The 19782-nt window shown below is 36.2% G+C and overlaps 1 protein-coding gene across 1 annotated transcript in view; it reads right to left on the bottom strand.

Annotated features, from left to right (window-relative positions):
• LOC135778249 (fibrocystin-L-like) overlaps window positions 1–19406 on the bottom strand; it is an 88652-nt gene extending 69246 nt beyond the window's left edge. Inside the window, exons 1-23 of the mRNA XM_065288719.1 lie at window positions 19365–19406; window positions 18911–19036; window positions 17396–17513; window positions 17179–17256; window positions 16677–16815; window positions 11983–12076; window positions 11824–11881; window positions 11636–11729; window positions 11469–11522; window positions 11316–11389; window positions 11189–11231; window positions 11026–11096; window positions 10807–10917; window positions 10068–10157; window positions 8257–8522; window positions 8056–8126; window positions 7702–7876; window positions 4592–4733; window positions 3617–3760; window positions 2697–2851; window positions 2512–2616; window positions 2263–2388; window positions 2022–2146 (exon numbers count right to left, since the gene is read on the bottom strand). Of these exons, the coding sequence (XP_065144791.1) occupies window positions 2022–2146; window positions 2263–2388; window positions 2512–2616; window positions 2697–2851; window positions 3617–3760; window positions 4592–4733; window positions 7702–7876; window positions 8056–8126; window positions 8257–8522; window positions 10068–10157; window positions 10807–10917; window positions 11026–11096; window positions 11189–11231; window positions 11316–11389; window positions 11469–11522; window positions 11636–11729; window positions 11824–11881; window positions 11983–12076; window positions 16677–16815; window positions 17179–17256; window positions 17396–17462 (2282 nt within the window). The 5' untranslated portion in view covers window positions 17463–17513; window positions 18911–19036; window positions 19365–19406. The remainder of the gene's footprint in view (window positions 1–2021; window positions 2147–2262; window positions 2389–2511; window positions 2617–2696; window positions 2852–3616; window positions 3761–4591; window positions 4734–7701; window positions 7877–8055; window positions 8127–8256; window positions 8523–10067; window positions 10158–10806; window positions 10918–11025; window positions 11097–11188; window positions 11232–11315; window positions 11390–11468; window positions 11523–11635; window positions 11730–11823; window positions 11882–11982; window positions 12077–16676; window positions 16816–17178; window positions 17257–17395; window positions 17514–18910; window positions 19037–19364) is intronic.
• Between the last annotated feature and the right edge of the window lie 376 nt (window positions 19407–19782).

A 19782-nucleotide genomic window follows, 5' to 3' on the forward strand; every position in this document is an offset into this window, starting at 1 on the left:
TTATCTGCACTGTTTCTATGGCAATGACGTCACGCTGGCACAACAATCTGCCTCGACGTCTGACGTGCTTTATGTGACGCGACAGCATGACGTAACCTATACACAAATTCGATTAGGGCGGTCAGACTGAAATGGATTTCCGGAAATGCGATTTGAAAAGGATTTCAAACCACCTCTGGATGTAGCCTGAAACTGATTAGAAAAAAACAGATTTCATGTGGTTTTTAGCCGTTCACACGTTCTAAATGTGATTGGATTCCTATCGGATATGCACCAAAATCAGATTTGTACTGACGGTGTGAATAAGGTCTAATACACCTCTTCCTGCACCGGCTCCCTGTGAGAGGCTTGATAGAGCTTGAAATTTAAGTTACATTTGAGGTTTTACAATTTTGAGTAGCATGTTGCATACTGAAATTCATTGTCATTGTCACGGATCTCCGCATTTTTCTGTGTCTGTACCACAGACTTTTTTTTTCCGTGTCAGTTTCACGTATTGGTTACTCAATTGTTTTTCCTATTTTCTTACCATTTTCGCGTGGGTTTGGGGTTAGAACGACTTTCTGTAACATAAAATGACATCCAAACCCAGCTCCTAACCCTAACGTCAAGCGACAATTGTTTGTCAGACGACAAAAGTCTGGAAAAAATTGTATAAACCAATAGTTAAAGTGACATCCTAACCCAAACCCCATATCTAACCCCAAACCCACGTGAAAATGGTTTAAAAATAGGAAAAATAATTGAGTAATCAATATGTGAAACTGACACGGAAAAGAAAGTCTGTGGTACAGACACAGAAAAATGCGGAGATCCGTGACAATGACACATAAATGAGCAAAAAATTCTGTGACCATACCACGGAACTTTGTGAGATCATGTTGGAAATTAGGTAGTAGTCTTATAGTTTGATAATGAAATACAATTTTATACAAACAGCTGTAAAGGATAAAACCCTGTATCTAATTCTTATGTTTTTAGAGATTAAAAGCCTAAACATGAATCTCTCGTTTTCATTCTTCCTGTTACTTTTACTGTTTTAATACTTAAGTACAATTTTAATGTGGTACTTTTTTACTTTTACTCAAGTATAATTCTGGACAGATACTTTTACTTTTAATTGAGTAAAATTTACACTCAGTACTTCACTTTAGTAACATTTTTGAGTACTTTTTACACCTCTGTTCAGTGGTTAAATTAAGTGGAAAGGGTAAATATAGGATGAAACGTTTTTTTCCCCGTTTTGTTTGTTTGTTTATTGTTTGTTTGAAAGTAGAGGGTCTATTATTTAATTTGATATATTTGTATGTTTATATATTTATAGAAGAACATTTTAAATAGACAGCATTTGCACACACACTAGTTTTTCTTCTTTAATTTTTACTTCTTCCAAGAACAATTAATCTGCTAAAAACATGGTTACTTACTACACTAATAAAACCATGGTTAATCTTCCTTATATGGTGATAACTGTAAAAATGGCTCGCAATCTTATAAGGCTAAATATATAACTCAGAATGTAATGCTATGATTTTTCCTTCAGAACTGTATATAACTGTATGTGTCCAGTGATATGCACACAGGAGTAAAGATGTTTTTCCAAAAATATACCTTAAAAGTAGTGAAAGGTGTTCATAAAATTAGGGTGATGAAAGTCTATAGTACAGTATTAACTGAGTGTTGATTTGAAATACATGTATCTACATTTGTCATTCATAATATGCGCCATGAAACACACCAGTCGCTTTGCTATCATAAGTATTAAACCTGTTACCCTCGAACCCAATCCCAAACAGACCCCCCTGCCCCACCACAGAGCCCACCCCCACATAGCAAATCCCAAGTTAACCCATGCCTACGGTACCTTAAAACAATCACTAAATGGAAGTGCAATGGATCGTACGGAAGGTCACTTGCTGTAATGGTGCAACCCACAAAGAAGAAAGGAAAAGGTGGATAGCAGATAACAAATTCACCACTCAAATAATGTAAGATTACTTTGTTTAGAGGATTAAACATACTCTTCCGTTGAGTCAAACTGCACAGAGATTTGTGTAGTTTCCGCTTGGTTATAACCTGCATTGTTGTAGTGACTGAAGTACACTTCAAGTTTATTCATCAGATGGCCTTTGTAGGCCAAGCAGAGCTGCAAAAAATAAAAAAAATTGCACATTTCATTGAATGAAACGGTTTTTATCTTTTATCTATTTTCCATTCTGGGTTAAGACAAGAGGAGATCATGAGATGTTTGTTGATGCTTACAATATTGTATGTCTGTAGTGGCACTGGGATGTAGGATGTGTCATAGTAGTAAAATATAGTCCCTGGGTTCTTTGCAGACGAGCGGCCACAGAACGCTTCAAAATGTGTGACCTCTGAGTCTAAAAACTAGATTGACAAAAAACCTACAGTTTATCCTTTTGATTAAGTGAAGTAATTTTATTGTGACAGAACTTTTTGCATATTACAAATTCAGTAAATTACATTGGTTTGAATGCAAGCTGTACTTACTCTGTTATCCTCATAATCTCTGAAAAATATCACATTGACATTTTCAGTGGTTGGAATCTGAGATGGACATTTAGCAAAGAGCATCCCATTTATTGCATCCAGCACCTTTAATCATAAAACAAAAGGTATTAAAGACACCTACAAGAATGTTTTGTCTAACGTTTTATCTGATAAACAAACAAAACCTCAGTCTCAGATGCATCATACGGCAAAGGAGAAGAAGGAACTCCATCCCACATCAGTGTGAAACTCTCCAGACTGGCCTTCCCTTTTACTTCTTCAGTAACTGTGATGTTTACATCTGTCTCCATGGTCCAATACTGAAGATCCTCAAAGTCACCTGAAATCGAAACAATTACAGATTTTAGAAACCAATTGAGTGCAGTCTAACAACAAGTGTTTGCAGAGCGGACGATGAACGCACTGATGACGTACTGTATGGTGCACAGTGGCATGCAAAACACGTTCACAGAAGAAGAGCAAAAATTGCATGCATCCAATTATTGCATTCGGTTTGAGTTCAATAATTTGTTGAACATTTTTTGGTCCTTTGCCTTTCGCAGATGTCATATATTTAAATACATTTAAACACTTTAAAGGCGCTCTAAGCGAATAATGTGCGATGTCACTTCCTGTTGATGTTTGAACTGTTTTCAAACAGACAGAGCGTAGCTAACTCCTCCCCCTCCCTTCCGTGCTTTCATGAACGCGCCCAACCCCCACCCCCAAATCCTTCTTGTCGTTTATTGGCTGGAATACTTTGTTTTGTTTTGTGCTGCTAGGTTTGGCCATTTGTTGATATTGCCGTTTGTGAAGCCTGGGCTGTCTACAGAGATCGCCTTTTTTTACAGTTTGATCAGCGGACAGGCAGCAAGCAGATAGTGAGGAGATGTTTCCGGTATGTAACAAAAAATGTTTTATGGTCTAAAACGCTTCAATTCGCTTAGAGCACCTTTAACATATTGATTGCTATCAGGATGTGAGGAGACTTTTAACCAGCATAACTAAAAACGTTTCTGGATCAAATCAGATACCCTGCCATTAAGGAATTTTAATAACGTTAGATAACACAGACTTTTTTTATTGTGCTGTTTGTTTAGTTCACCTCTGTTTGAGTTGAATGTCACATTGTAAAGTGACTCTGTGCTCAGTTCCTGCTTTGTGACTGTAACATTGTCTGGTTTAATCGTCCACAAATCATTCAGAATGTTCTGTAACTCCAACGCTGATGCACTGACTGGAATCAGCCCTGCAATATGCAAAACTATATCAGTAAACAACACTACAAAATTGATCAGGGAAAAGACTGAGCAGTCCAAATGTAGAGGATGGTGAATTAAAATATTTGGAGAAAAAAGATAAACACAAAACATAATCACAATAACTAACTTGATTTTTACAATATCGGTAGTGAGTAAAGTACAGTAAGGCAGTGGTTCTCAAAATTTTTCAACGTGCGCACCCCCCCCCCCCCCCTTGTGTATGGTGCATTTCTTTGCGGCCCCCGCCAAAGAACATGTATGACAAATGTGTTGTAAAACTAGCCTAGAAATCTAGACGCACCCTAGCGGCCGCAAAATATATTTGCTGCCAGGGTTTAGTCTAGGCACTCACAATACACTTAACAGCTCCAAAAACCAAAATTTGGTCAGGCCAATCACATCGTGTGTAGCGTCTGTGGGGCGGGCTTAACATGATGACGACAGAGCTGCGACGGTTCCTACTTGAAAACTTCGTTCTTCGTTGCTCTGATTGGTCATAGCGCTATCCTATTGCGTGCAGAGGCATTTTGAGGGACAACCTTATATCCCGCCCCTTGCATTGAGCCGTTTGTGTGAAGAGTTGCCAGACCTTACATCTTGATGTAGGTCTGGCTAACCAGGCTATTGTAAAACGCAACAATGTAATTAAACAAAACATATTAAATTATACAAAAAATTGCTGTTGGTTAGTATCCTTAATTTGTTTAGGTTTAATTACACAGAATTCATGATAAATGTATTTTATAAAATGTCATAAAACTGGAGCCCCCAGGCACAATCTCGCGGCCCCCAGTTTGAGAACCACTGCAGTAAGGCACCTGTTTTCTGATCTCCGTATGCCAGGATGTAATACGTGTTTTCACAGATGCTCAGAGAAAAGCAGTCACTGCTAATTCTCAAGGTTTGCACCTCTTGGATGGCACTTACTGGTGCCCAAGCCCAACCCTCGAGATGAATCACCTAAAACATGAAATAATATTTAAACACATATGGGTACAGTAGTTTATCTGAGATTCACATTTTTAGAGGTATAGTGCTGATTATGAATTTCTAAACACTTTTGGTAACATTTTACTTGAAGGGATGCTCATAAGACTGACATGACACCTTCATAATCATGACATGACAAGAGTTTATGCACATATATGACAACTGTCAATAAGTGTCATTTGTTTAATTATGTCATTTTAATGCAAATATGGCATTGATTGAATTGTCTTTGTTATGACAACTTGACATAAACCAATACATCATAACCAATTTATGGGTTAACATTACATACAAGTGTTAGTACTATGTCAAAAAATGTTAAATACTTTAACAAATGCAACAGACATGTGAAATATTATAGTTAACTGTAAGTATGTGCACAAAAAAAAACCTGACAATTAACAGAACTTGCTCTTACTCACACAGAGGATTCTGAAATTTTCGGACAGAAAAAAAACGAACAAAACATGTAATCAATTTAATAGGTGAATTGGTATCGACTGCAATAAAATATAACTGTATCAATTTTAATACATTTTAATATTATTATTGAAAGATTGATTTTATTTGTAAAACACATGAAGAAAACTTAAAAAAAACATTATGAAAAGAAGAATATTCCTGATGTTGTTATAAAACTACACTCACCTAAAGGATTATTGGTAACACCTGTTCAATTTCTCATTAATGCAATTATCTAATCAACCAATCACATGGCTGTTGCTTCAATGCATTAAGAGGTGGGGTCCTAGTCAAGACAATTTCCTGAACTCTAAACTGAATGTCAGAATGGGGAAAAAATGTGATTTAAGCAATTTTGAGTGTGGCATGGTTGTTGGTGTCAGACGGGCCAGTCTGAGTATTTCACAATCTGCTCAGTTACTGGGATTTTCACGCACAACCAATTCTAGGGTTTACAAAGAATGGTGTGAAAAGGGAAAAACATCCAGTATGCAGCAGTCCTGCACTGAAAAACCTAATAAGTTGACTGAAATCAATTGATTTGAGTAAACTCGGTCCCTCAATTAAATTAAGTAATGGGTCTCCCAAAAACTTATATTTTTAAGTTTTAATTGGTGGCCACATAGACTGAACTTAATTTGTTAAGTTCACCACACTTGGAGTTTGTACTGTGCACTTAAACAATTAATTTCATAAAGACTGAACTTAAATTGTCATTTAACTTTATGGGCCCTATTTTAACGATCTGAAACGCAAGTGCGAAGCGCAACGCGCAAGTGAGTTTGTGGGCGGTTCTTGGGCGCTGTTGCTATTTTCCCGGCGTGAGAAATAACTCTTGCGCCGGGCCCAAATCAATAAGGGGTTGGTCTGAAGTAGGTTCATTATTCATAGTAACATACTAACGGTTTGGGCGTAACGTCAAATAAACCAATCAGAACGCTATCCAACATTCCCTTTAAACGCAAGGGCGCAAGTTCCATGGCGGGTTGCTATTATTATGACGGATTTACCAGGCGCACGCCAGGAGCGGTTTACAGCCGAGGAGACCCACGTTCTTGTAAGAGCAGTCAAAGACAGAGAAGTTGTTTTGTATGGGGATAGGAGAAACCCGCCCAAATCAGCGTAGGTTAAACAGGCGTGAGAGGAAATAGCCACAGTCTCATCAGCTGGCATCCCCATCGTTCCGCCAGCATAAATCGGGCACGCCGTGTAACGGGAGGTGGATCTGCCTCAGGACCTGACACCAGCAGAGGACATCGCTGCGTCCACCCTCACCGCTGAAAGGGTTTGGGGGCTTTGAAATCGGACCCAAGAAACGCAAGCAAGGTCCAACCCCAAAGTACACTTACAAATCAAGTTCATATACATTAAGGTTTCTTATGAAAACATTTTAATTATTATTTACATAAAATAAACGTAATACAGCCACACAACAAACTTATGAAAATATTTTAATCGTTATTTGCATGAGAATTTTTTAATGCAGCCACACAATAAATAAAAACTATCACCACAATGCTCACCACTATGATTCCCCTTATCTCATGTATTAATATTTTTAAGTGTAACAATTTATGATTTGCAAAAATAACTGTTGCATCTGTGTAGATTAGATGCAAAGTGTATGCGCGTTGTGCACGCTATACATTATAGTCAAGCATGCGCCCTTAAAATAGCATAATGAACAACGCGCAACGCGCCACTGACTTTAAACTTTATTTTTCTGGTCAGTGGCAAATTGTTTTTTGAAACTGCAAAATAGCATCAGGGATGGTTTGCGCCGGAATACGCCTCTTTTTTTGCGCTGAACCGCCCAGGGAGCGCAAGTTCATTCCCTTGTTTGCCGACGTGCTTCTGTGGAGGGAAAAACCCGTTGTGCGCCGGTGCAAAATACGAATGATACATGCGTCACTGACAATGTCAATTGCGCTGGGTGCAAGATAGGGCCCTATATAACAATGTGTAATGAAAGATATTCAGGACTGACTCGATGTCAATCAATGAATGAACTTAATTCTCCACAGAAGCACACAACAAACTGCACTGTTCACGTGTATCTTCATTTTAGTGGAGAGAAATACAATGAGTTAAATGTGGTGCATGCATACTAAAGGAAACACTGATCACCTGAACGGTGAATTCACAAAAAACTATAATTTACAAAAAAACATCAATAATGTTGCAAAAAGTGTAAAACTCTAAGAAATGTTATTATCAACTGGTTTATATGTCCTATCTGTTGTTATTCTTGGACCAAAGATAAATCATTCAAAATTTTCAGGCGCAAGGGCTTATGGGTATTCCTCACAGCATTTTGAACTGATAATCTTCAGTTAATTGCACTTGAATTTTCAAGTTTATGGTTTATATAAGTTAATAAGTTAAATTAACTAAGATAGTTAAGTTATGGATCCAAAATGCTAAATTTAAGTCATGATTGCTTGACTTTTTGAGTACAAACTGTCTGTAAGCTCACCTGTTTCTCTGGAAAAATGTCATAGAAAGCATTTATCTGCTGTTTCTCATGGATGGCTTCTGAAGTCTGCTGGTCCGTGAAAGGACTGATGTCTTTGAAAAATGACACATCAACTGAAGCTTGATAATAATAATAATCATAATAATGTTTCTGCACTAGAACCTCAATGTAGTACCTGCAGAACATTAAAAGCAGCAAAGCATTATTGTATAGTTAAGGATGAGATTGTCATATAACATTTTATATTGTAGAAAACAATGACAGGTTACACTGAGAACACATACTGTATGCTTTTTAATTTTGCATTTGCTTGAATTTCACCAGATCTGATCTGAATTCTTAAAAACAACTTACAGTTTTCCTTTTTCTAACCGCATGACCTCTGACCTCCATACGCTGTATATAGTGCCAGATACAATCCTGACCTGAAAAAGTATAAAATGATATCAACATTAAATTAAATAAACAATGGCTTATAATTGGCATAACTTTCCGGGTTGATTATGTCAAATTAAATTATAAAATAATTTATTGATTCTGTTATCATTAACATACTTTATCCTGTGGAAGACCTGTCTTGCTGAAATAAAGCATGCATTGATCTTGTCCTCTGATTTGGAAATAGTAGTTATCAGTTTCCATTGGAACAAAAAAACCACTCAATCGAGCCACAAAGTTATTTGTTTTAACAGGCCACACATATGACAGGGAATCCACCCACTGTACAGAATAACCTGACATGCTGGCATTATAGTTCAAAACATCTTCTAGATAGACGGGATTACTGTCATTCCACATCTCCATTTTTAATCCTCTGCTGCCTGCAAACACAACAGTTTAAACATCATTAAATAGTATTTCTCAAGCAGACCATTCATTTTCATTATGAAGAATATTAAATATGTGATTTTGAAACACATATCATATCTACAACCCCATCTACAATGACTTATTCAACGATACAAAACACCACACAATACAAATATTTGAGCAAGAAAATGTATCATTGCCACTTTCATAAAGTAAAATTACTAAAAGTTTTTCTTCCGCTGGATAAAATAGTCCCTGACTGATTGTAAACAGCAACAGAATGGCGGATTCTCAATATGCGTTCTTCCTTCGATCTTGCATCCGCTCTATGTCATAATCAAACATTAAAGTCTGGTTTCAATACTCAAGAACACAATACAGAGAATGCATGGAAGTGCCCGGATGTGTTCTTGAAATTGAGGATGCAGCCAAAGAGCGCAGAACCTAAGATGTGAAACTCAATAGAACGTTCCATTGCAACACCAGCACCCAGCAGCAGCCCTGTGTCTCCGCCATTTTGGGGTGAAAGTCCAGAAGCTTCTTGCTGTCGCTATGGGATTATGTTTTATTTTTTGGATGTTTTCACTCGTAAAGTGCCACATTGAAGTCACCATGAAACTTAAGTATCGATTGCCTAATTTTCCCTATGGTGACGTATATCCAAGTGAAACCTGCTTCTGAAATGAAATAAGGCAGGGATGGATTGAAATTTGTCCATCGAGATCTGATTGGATCGTTTGAAGTTGGGTGGTGCTACTAATTGCTAATCACAGTGATCTTCTCCCAGACCCCGCCCACCTGCCATACCATATGACCAGAAGTAAAGAAAGATCATTTTAAGGAGAGGATGAGATTTGCATTTTTGATTAAAGATTTTGATTTTTTTTTTAATAATGAAGCTCACAGATATACCACAATACAAAACAAATTACAGTTTTTTTTTTCTTTTTTTTCATGGTGACTTTAAAGGGGACATTTCACAAGACATTTTTATGATGTTAATTAAATCTTTGGTGTCCCCATAGTACAAATGTGAAATTTTAGCCCAAAATACCACAAACAGTAGATAATATATTATAGCATGTTAAAATTGCCAATTTGTTTGTGTGAGCAAAAATGTGGCGTTTTAGGGTGTGTCCTTTAAAATGCAAATGAGCTGATGAAATGCAAACACGAATTGCCACAACGGTGGTTTGTTGAAATTGAAACTCAATTGTGCTTTCAATTATTTTCTCTCTCTGCACTAAATGGCAGCGCCATGGTTGGATAGTTGCAGATTAAGGGCGATATTATTATAAGATCTCCTTCTGACATCAAAAGGTAAACCGAATTTCAATGACCATATTTTTTTCACATGCTTGCAGAGAATGGTTTACCAAAACAAAGTTACTCGGTTTTTGTTTTTTCAAATATTCTAGGTTGATAGGAGCACTGGGGACCCAATTATAGCACTTAAACATGGAAAAGTCAGATGATATGTATCCCTTAAAATGATAAAGGAAATTTTAAGAAAGAATGTGATGGCATCATTCAGAGATCAGATCTCAGGTTTTTACCTGGAAACACGGTCATGTTGGTCTTTTCATAACCAGGGGTCACACAGACTATCTTCTTATCTGATATAGTTTGAATCTGGCATGCTTCACCTAAAGGGAAACAAACTATGATTTAGTTAGGCCTACATCAAATATTTGTGATCGTTTTTAATAAATACATTGGTCTATATTTGTAGTTTTTATCATTTAAAATTTGTTAAAACATTCAGTCTCAGCCTAATTTAAGACATAATTTAAATCAAGGAAATCTGACCTTTTGTGGTGCAATGAGTGCAAAATCATACACATTGTAAAGTGTCTTTATTTAAATTTTTATCTTTAGGTAGCTTGCACACAAAGTGTTTACGCTGGCGGCTGGCATATGTTTTCAATTGTTTACAAAGGAAGGGCAGCCCTTTTCAAAAAAGCCAGCAACTGGTGAGTTTTTTCCGCGCTGAGCGCCAAGGGTTGAAAAATATTCAACTTTGGGTGAAAGTTCAGCTCATCGATTTCACTTTTCACTCGGCCATCCAATCACAGTGGAGGAGGGGCGGGACAAATATCACAACAACCAACCGGTGCATCGTTTAATGACTGATAAACAAAGCATATATATCACAGCAATCAAAGCGCTCAGCTAAAAAAAAGCTGGCAGGCTGTGTTTAAAAGCTTTGGTATGATTTTGAATCCCAGATTTTCAGTGTCTTATGATTTTTCAACACTGTATATACATTAACCACTGACAAAGCATCAGGTTTACCTCCTACTAAAACCACTGCTTTACTATCAGTCTCATCAAAGTAGCGTCCCTGAATGGTCAATGATGTGTCGCCCAACACACTGCCCTCAGATGGAAAAACTCCTGTCACCTCTAAAACAGAGGCACACATTTAAAAAACAACAAGCCAAGATTTTCAAATAATCTTGTTTTGCAGGGAATTACATTGTTTTCATTAATAGGAATAATGTTATACTGTACCTGCGTATGTCTGGAACATGGCAAGCTTGTTCAACGCTGAAACCCTTAAAAGCTCAAGATCTGGGAGACTCCTGGAAAAAAACAATATTTGTCATGACTTTCAACAACATGAAATGCAAAAACAGTGTAAATTTGGTGTAAAGTAACATCAAACTCCTCTGACCTCCCATATGCACCATCCAGAATATAACTGAGATTATGATGACCTGAACATCAACATAACACCAGTTTCTTTAACAATGATGATTATTATTATTTTTAATATTCTGTTTGAATAATTAATTCCTCACCAACATAGGTTCCTGTCATTTTGCAACTCATGTATCCCCATCTGGAACCCTCATATTCCAATTTTAGGCCGTACCTGGAAAAAGAAAGGCACTTTATGCAGTTTACATTGACCTTTAGCATTTACAATGTTGCATTGCTTCACATATGCTTACTTTTCATTTGAATCAGGTTTCAGTAGTTCACAAGGCATTCCACCCATGTATGCCCTGTTTAAAAAAACAAATAAAAAAAATAATTGGATAAAACTATCATGACTGTAAGGATGAAGCAAATATTTAAATAACATATAATTTCAGTTCATTGTGTATTAGATCCTGACCTCAAGAATCTCACATTCTCTCTATTTAATCTTCTGTCTGTACTGCTTCCATACACATCAGTCATAATTTCTCCTCGCATTGTCACAACAGTTCCTATTCATTGACATTATAAAAGGTTTAAAAACTACATTGGTCCAGTAAAGCATTAATGAGTTATTAACAAACAAACAATAACTAAGAATCTTACCTGGGAGACCGGACAGTGGGCTAAGACTTTGAATGGTGGGAGTGTAGTACAATCTACTCTGTAAAAGCACAGATTTTTGTAGTTATTGTGTTGTGGTATATTTAAATATTTTGAAGCGCATGTTGTAGTTAACAGTTTAACAAAGTTTTTCTCACTCACACAGAACAAGCAATTCCAGTAATAGCAGAATTGTGGGGGAAATGGCACACCATCAACACTAACCCACACCTGGTAGTTTTCTTCTGGCATAGCTCTGTAGAAGACAATGCAAGAACTTGTTGTTAAAACATAATGTATTTGACATTATAAATTTAAAATGAGGGCATGTAGTTCTGCTCTTGTGTTAAACATGCCCCATAATAAAATGAAAGAAAGGTGTAAAGATATATACAATGGTGTGGAAAATGTGTTGGCCACCTTCCTGATTTTTTTGCTTGTTTTTCACACTTTAATGTTTCAGATTATGAAATGAAGGTAAAAATTTATCAAAGATAAGTAAACACAACATGCAGTTTTTAAATTAATTTTTTTTTATGAAGGGAAAACAAAATCCAAATGCACATGGCCCTGTGTGAAAAAAGGCTTGCCCCCTAAACCTAATAACCGGTTGGGCCAGTTATTAGCAACATCTGCAATTAAGCGTTTGTGATAACTTGCAATGTGTCTGTTACAGCACTGTGGTGGAAATTTGTTCCACCCATCTTTGCAGAATTGTTGTGATTCAGCCACATTGGAGGGTTTTTGAACATGAACCCCTTTTTGCCGCAGCATCTCAATAGGATTGAGGTCAGGACTCAGGACTTTGACTAGGTCACTTCAAAGTCTGCATTAAGTTATCTTCAGCCTGTAATACTGGATGATAAATAATCAACTTTAAGTTTATTTATGAAGAGACACTGTTAAACGATTAAACCTCAGGTGGAGTTGCTAACCCAAATTTGACCCTCAGGTTGAACTGGTTACAGACATGAAACTCTTGGTGCTCCTAACCAGGGTTCTAAATTAACACCCGCCAACCCGCCAAATGCGGGTTAAAATTCATTTTGGCGGGTATTAATAAAAACTTACTAGCCGCTTTGGCCGGTGATGCATGAGGCATTGCAAGCATGATACATAAAGCTGCGTTCTCGGTCATTTATCCCTCTGGCAGTACTTCCTACATTTCCCATAAACACTGTGTAATGCTACGTGATAATGTTTCATACGCCCATTGGCTGCGCGCAGTTTGCAGCGAAACCAGCGCGAGAAACCATGGAAACGAACTGAACGCGTCCACCAGAACACAAAAGAAAGAAGGAGAATGAACGGGCAGCGCAGGGAGGATAGACTAAAAGACAGCGGTGTCGCCACACCCCTTTACTGAGGCATGTGCCCCAGTGTAAATCTTTTGTGCCCAGGTGTAAATCTCAAGTTTAAATTTTAGCAGTTAACTAGTGTATTCAGATCTATATGCAATGTATTTACCCAATTTACGTTTGTAAAGCGACGAAGCGTCGCACTGACGCGTGCACGCATGTATCCATGTCCACGCGCGTCTTTGCGTTCATCCGCGCGCGCAACTGCATCCAAAGGGGACGCCACGCAAATGAGTAATTATGAAAACATGACGAGAAGTAAGTTTCTAAATAAAAATGATAATCTTATTTTGACTCGATCATTATTGGCTTCTGTAAATGGACATCATAAATGTTTTGTGCAAAGCAGGGAAAAGGAAGCAGAAAGGAGATATGATGAGATTAAGGGAGGTGAGACAAACTACATCCACACTCAGTCAGTTCTCAAATATTAGAGGAAAAATCTCAGGAAAACCTCTTGTCAAGTCTTTTGAATTGCAATGTTGCAGATGTATGTGTTATACTGTTCTGTATTTACAGATATTAAATTAATATTTAGTTTACTAATATTTAATTCTAGGACACTAACTTACATAACAGTTAACAGTAACTATGACTGAGATTATTTAGAATAGCAGTCGTAAAATGACTGGTTTCTTGAAATATTATTGTAAAAATAAGTTATTAATCATTGCTGTTATTGTATAATGTAGAAAATATTTCTCTGCTGTCATTATTACCAAACATTTTATGTCATTAATGTCTCCAAACATGTTAATAATGTTAGGTATGATGAAGATTATACTTAAATATTTTTAAATACATATTTATCTTTCGCAGTACCTGTTGCACTGTAGAATAGTGGGTTAAGCAAAGGACATTGCATAGAACTGTTGCACACTTCTTGCACACAGCAGGCTTTCAAAAAAGTCAGCAAAAAATGGGGGGCCTGTGCCCCAGTTAAGCTTTATGTCTATCAACAGAGAAATGAAGAAAGCTTATGTTTCATCACAAAAATGTTGTCATGTTTTGTCAGGATTGTCGCATGCACGCGAAGGAAAAAACAAATCATTGTTGCATTCAGTGGCACTCATAATTTCTCTTATTTTCACCGGAAAAAAATTGGCTAGTGGAAATGCTGATTGGCTGGTAACTTTAGAAAGTTACCAGCCACTTTGGCTGGTGGTCAAAAAAGTTAATTTAGAACCCTGCTCCTAACCTCTTCATCACAAAGGCTTTTGCACTGTTAGCCTTTAGGCTCACAACACTGGGTATCTGCTGAAATATATGATGTAATGTATACATATTATGTGGTTCTAAGATTGTAATTTTATATTCATGTTGAATATTATTTTAAAGGTCATGGTGCGATGAGTAAAAAGGTCTCATTTCTATAAGATAAGATGGATCAAGGTTTTAGAACTTAGGATAGAAGATGCATTTCTTGTTGAGGTGGGTTTTTTGCCAGGATACTTCTGGCTAGTTTGACCAGTTGCCAAGATACTCCTGACTAGTTTGACCAGGTGTTCTTTAGTATCACTTGGCACAGGTCAAACTGGATTTTGACCAGGTGTTCTGGTATCACTTGGTACAGGTCAAACTAGATTTTTCTCAAACTGTGTATAAAAGGTGGCCTGGCAAAACATTCTGGGAGCCATTCTGTACCCAGAAGCTCCCACACTCTGTGTGTATTCAAATCTTATGGAGGCATCCTGTAACCAGGAGCTCCCACACTTTGTGTTATTATTAAAACATCATGGAAGAAATCTTTAACAAGAATCTTCCTAGACCACTTTGTGTGTCTTTAATTGCCATGTTATGCTTTGTATTTTGTGAAATGTTCATTTTTCTATGCTGATCTTTTAGTGAATGTTTTGATATATTTTTGATGGATTTGAATAACCAAATTATTGATTTAAGTGTAACCTGCCTAGCAAAATAAATTGTTAATCTTTATTGATTTCAAAACTTGTCATATCTTTTATTATATTTTCAGGGTTTAAGATAAATATACTAGAGGGGGCATAGATTAGGAGATTTGCCTCTATTGAAATATTACTGGAGTAATTACCTCCCCGTTTAAGGTTGGATGGAGAATTGCCTCAACCTAAACATAGATGGATCCTCTTATTTTCAATGTGTTTTGGAGAAACCTCTAACTTTAACTTAAGTTAGAAGGAGAATGCCTCTATGCCCAGCTGTATGGAACTGCCTTAGCACCTTCAGAATTACACTTTATTCTCTATGTGAATATAATTCATTCTAAATAAATATAATAATAATTATATAAATTATGATCAGCATCAGAATAATATTGGTAACTAATAAATTGGAGTCAGATTATAATTTAATCACAAATTAACAAATAAAAAAAATTGAATTATTCTTCTAGAAGTGCTACGGACGGAAAGAACACGTGATCCCTTCACCACGCCATTGGATACCGTCTTTGGGCCAATGGGTGGCGCCTTACAAGCCATTCAGAGGTGGATGTGCTGGTGTGTTTTGGATCATTGTCCTGTTGCAGAAACCATTTTCGTTTCAGATTAAGGTCAAGAAAACATGGCCTTCAGGATTTTTTGATAGACAGCAGAATTCATGGTTCAATTAATTCCATTAAAACTAAGACAAGCCTTTATGTTCTTGCTTTATGTTTCTGCTCAGCAGCGGTTCTTGTATTGGTACTCTGCCATGCAGACCATTTTTGCCCAGTCTCTTTCTTATGGTGGAGTCATGAACACTAGCCATAACTGAGGCAAGTGAGACCTGCAGGTCTTTTAATGTTGTTGTGGGGTCTTTTGTGACCTCTTGGATGAGTCGTCACTGTCCTCTTTAGACAATTTTTAACCATATTTTATACCTATACTATATTATACCTATACTATCTAATTATAAAGTATATCTAGGCTACTGTAGATAGTATCGTTTATTGAAAAATTCTTGAAATTAAATGAAGTGTATTTAACTAAGTTCGGGAGGAGCATGGACATGTGATCCAACCAATCAGGTGCCCATGACAGTTTTTGCAGCATCCCTCCTCCACCCCATCACCTTACTCTCTAGTACATCTAGTAAATTTATCCCAGTTAAAGAGGGAGGAATATTCTGGGTTCGGGCTAAAATTCCGAGCTCGGAGCCCTCCCCTTGGACATCACAGCAAATATGCTTTATCTCATTCCCTATTAATTACGTGTTAATGCAAACTCATGAAACATTGATCAATAAGTCTTTTGTCTCAAAGTATATACTGTATGTGATAATTTTAGGAATTTTTATTGCAACATTATTTTAAATGTTAAATCCAATGGCCTAAGAAATTGCACGCAACCTCATTAATCACAAAAGTTTTGAAGTGCATAAACAGGGGTGGAAAAAAGTGTATGTTTTTATTGTTATTTTTGGAAAGATAATAAAAAACATCCTCGTACCATGGGGAGACGATTTACATTACCCATACATTTCTCCTTCATGTTTTAAAAACTTCTAAAACAAATAAAAACTCAAGTAGATCATTCTTGCCTTGTATAGCACACGATCTGTTTAGAGTGACTGGAGTCTTTTTCAACATCACAGGGAATCGATCTCATCTGAGACACCAGAGTCACACTGTTGCCAACGTTTGGGTCATCTGCATTTAAACTGAACTGACTGGCAAAACCTGAGGACAATTAACCAAAAACTAGGCACGAATTTTAAACATCACACTGTTTATAAATGCAGCATGAAATTAAAACAACTTGGTTTTGCAAATAAAATCAACATACTATTTAGGTTTTGACTTGTGATAAGTTGACATAACTTAGAAAAACAAGTTGAAATTGTTAAATTTGAAATTGAAATTATAGTTACATAAAAAATATATGTTGATTTGACAAAAATTCAGCATTTTTACAGTATTATCAACATTATAGCCTATAAAATTCCATTCATTATTGCAAAATCCATTTTAGTTTGTAGCAAATGCAATTTAAGGTTTACTTTCATTGAATTAAGAAAATATTAAGAAAAATATTTTTAATACCTTCCCCTTGTATGGTCAATCTTGTTCCTCCATTGACACTGCCAACATTGTTGCTTAACCAGCTGACAATCTGTGCTCCTGTGACGCAAGATTAGTAAGAAAACTTTTAATTGAAATATATATAATGTCCGTCTTGTTTCTAGACTGACAATGTTGTGATATTAATAAAGAAAAATGTTAGAAAGTGTCAGCTGGCGAAAGCTGCGAAAGCGAATACCTGCAGAGCTCCACAGTGATAAACAAATGGCAAGCAGCAGATATGGCTGCTGCCGCATGCGACCCATCTTCTACAAGACTTACAGCACTCGCACCTCAAAGCAATGCCAACTGTACTTCTGCACAAAAATAAAGAGCTTATAATACGTTTACATTTAAGAAAAAGGAATTAAAAAGGCCAATAATGTAGCACAACTTCGTAATATTAATGAAGTGTAAAAACCCTACATACAATATTTCCTATTTAATATTTAGGGATCATGAAATAAGAAATACAAATTTTCTTTTGACATGGCCTTTAAAAGGAGAATAATGGCCCCTGCCCATTGGCCCCTGCGCTCATTGCCTCTTTAAGGGCTGCAGTGGCCACATCCACATTTACGCACTTGGCAAGTTCAGTATGATATCCTCTGCCTTTTCAGTGGCAGAGCGTTTGGCCCAGTGGCATAGTGACCTAAAAATGGATGCAGAACGAATTTCATTTAAATAGATTGTTTTTTCTGCTTCCCTTCCATAGACATCAGTGTGTATTTTACAAAATAAAAATGTATTGTTTTACTAGTATCTGAAACATAAAATAATACATTATGTGGTTGGTTGAAAACACTGCATATTAGCTGTGATATATGACAAGCGCTGAGCGCGTTTGTCTCTGGCTCAGCGCCAACCAACACGCAAAAGCTTGAATTTCTGATTCCGATACTAACCATTACCTGGCTTATTTCTTGTCTAATAAATTGTTGCATTTGGATCTGCTTCTGCCTTCTCACTCATAACATTGTGGTTATAGCATGGTTAACATATATGCTTATGGTTAATAATTTTGCACAGTAGGCAATATGACAATAAATGTGGCACCCAGATTTTCAGATGCACACCCAAAGTCTCTTTTCTGGCTAGACTACTGGTTTGGCCTATGTCAAGATCGCTTCATTAAGGGTGTGTTCACAGTTGGCAATGTTGGTTCAATGAAAACAATTACATAACAAGCATTTGTTATTTCCCAATGCAATAATGTCATATCTTTTATGAATTGTTAAAGCATTAAGAATAATTACTTTAACAATTAAATTTAGTTTTATATTTTACAAAAAGAAAGACAAGTTAAACATCAGTTACACGTATATGCCTCCTTGGCATCATGCAGTGTGTGCATGCATACTAATAAAATTTATTTTAACAGTTAACAGAAAACGTTAGCCTCCTAATTTAATATTAACAGACTTTCAACAGTAATACAACTACGAGTAATTAATACTTATAAATCAGTGTATGGATTATGAGCATGCACATTGAAAAAGCAAATGCATTTATAATATTTATAAATATATATATGATGTATATATATTTATAAATATATATAAGAAAAATGTTCTTATTATGGTGTACTGGTATGATTTAGCCAGATTGGATAGCTGAGGAAACCTTTGTTCATTACATGCCCACCATATTAAGTTATGGTTAATGCAAACCCAAATAGTAGTCAGATTGCAGACTGAAGTAGTCTACTACTTACCTAGTCTAAGCAAACACTACTCAGTGTGGTTTATCGGAGTAAGTTTCGTAAGAGCCACCCGAGCCTTGCACATCGAACAAGCGAATAAGAGGATAAAAACAGGATGTGATGTCTCAAGATGCAATCCTAAAAATCACAACTAACTAAAAATCAGCACTCTCTCCTTGCAATAGATTTGTTTGTGCATACAATTATGAGCTTTTAATGAGTTTCAAGCTGAAGCTGGTACAATTATCACAATTTGTACAAACAATAGAGTTGAAGACCAGCACATGGCATCGTTTCAGAATAGTTCTGTCATAAAATATACAGATATAAAAAATTATACAAACAGTTTGTGACCCCTTTTAAATAGATGATCTTATTAAAAGAGAATAAATCATGCTAAGTTAAATAAGCATAAATGTATAATGTTTTTCAAAATGTGCATTAATCAATATTCAGAGACACATACCTGTTTGGCTCTCTGGAGAATCACAGAAACTAACCCTACCAAAACAACTTCTATTTATAGTACCTGCCCTCAAGGTGGAATAATAAGAAAGCATTTTCACTTTGTGTGTCATGCAATCTATAAAGTGGAGTTATTACAGTTATTAAGAAATAATATATTTTTGTTTCATATGATTCAATTTGCCATATGGTTGATTATTTGTAGAGTTATTATATTAACTATCTAAGTAGATATATATTAATAATATAACAATAATAATTGTATTGGCAAGGCAAGTTTATTTGTATAGCACATTTCATACACAAAGGTCATTTAAAGTGCTTTATATGGAAATGAGAAAAAATATGTAAAATAAGAGACACAACAATAAATTGTATTGAAAAAAGAACTAAAAATGGTTCTACTGCTGCATCATACT

The sequence above is a fragment of the Paramisgurnus dabryanus genome, chromosome 19, assembly GCF_030506205.2.
Source record: "Paramisgurnus dabryanus chromosome 19, PD_genome_1.1, whole genome shotgun sequence".
NCBI classification, from domain to species: domain Eukaryota; kingdom Metazoa; phylum Chordata; class Actinopteri; order Cypriniformes; family Cobitidae; genus Paramisgurnus; species Paramisgurnus dabryanus.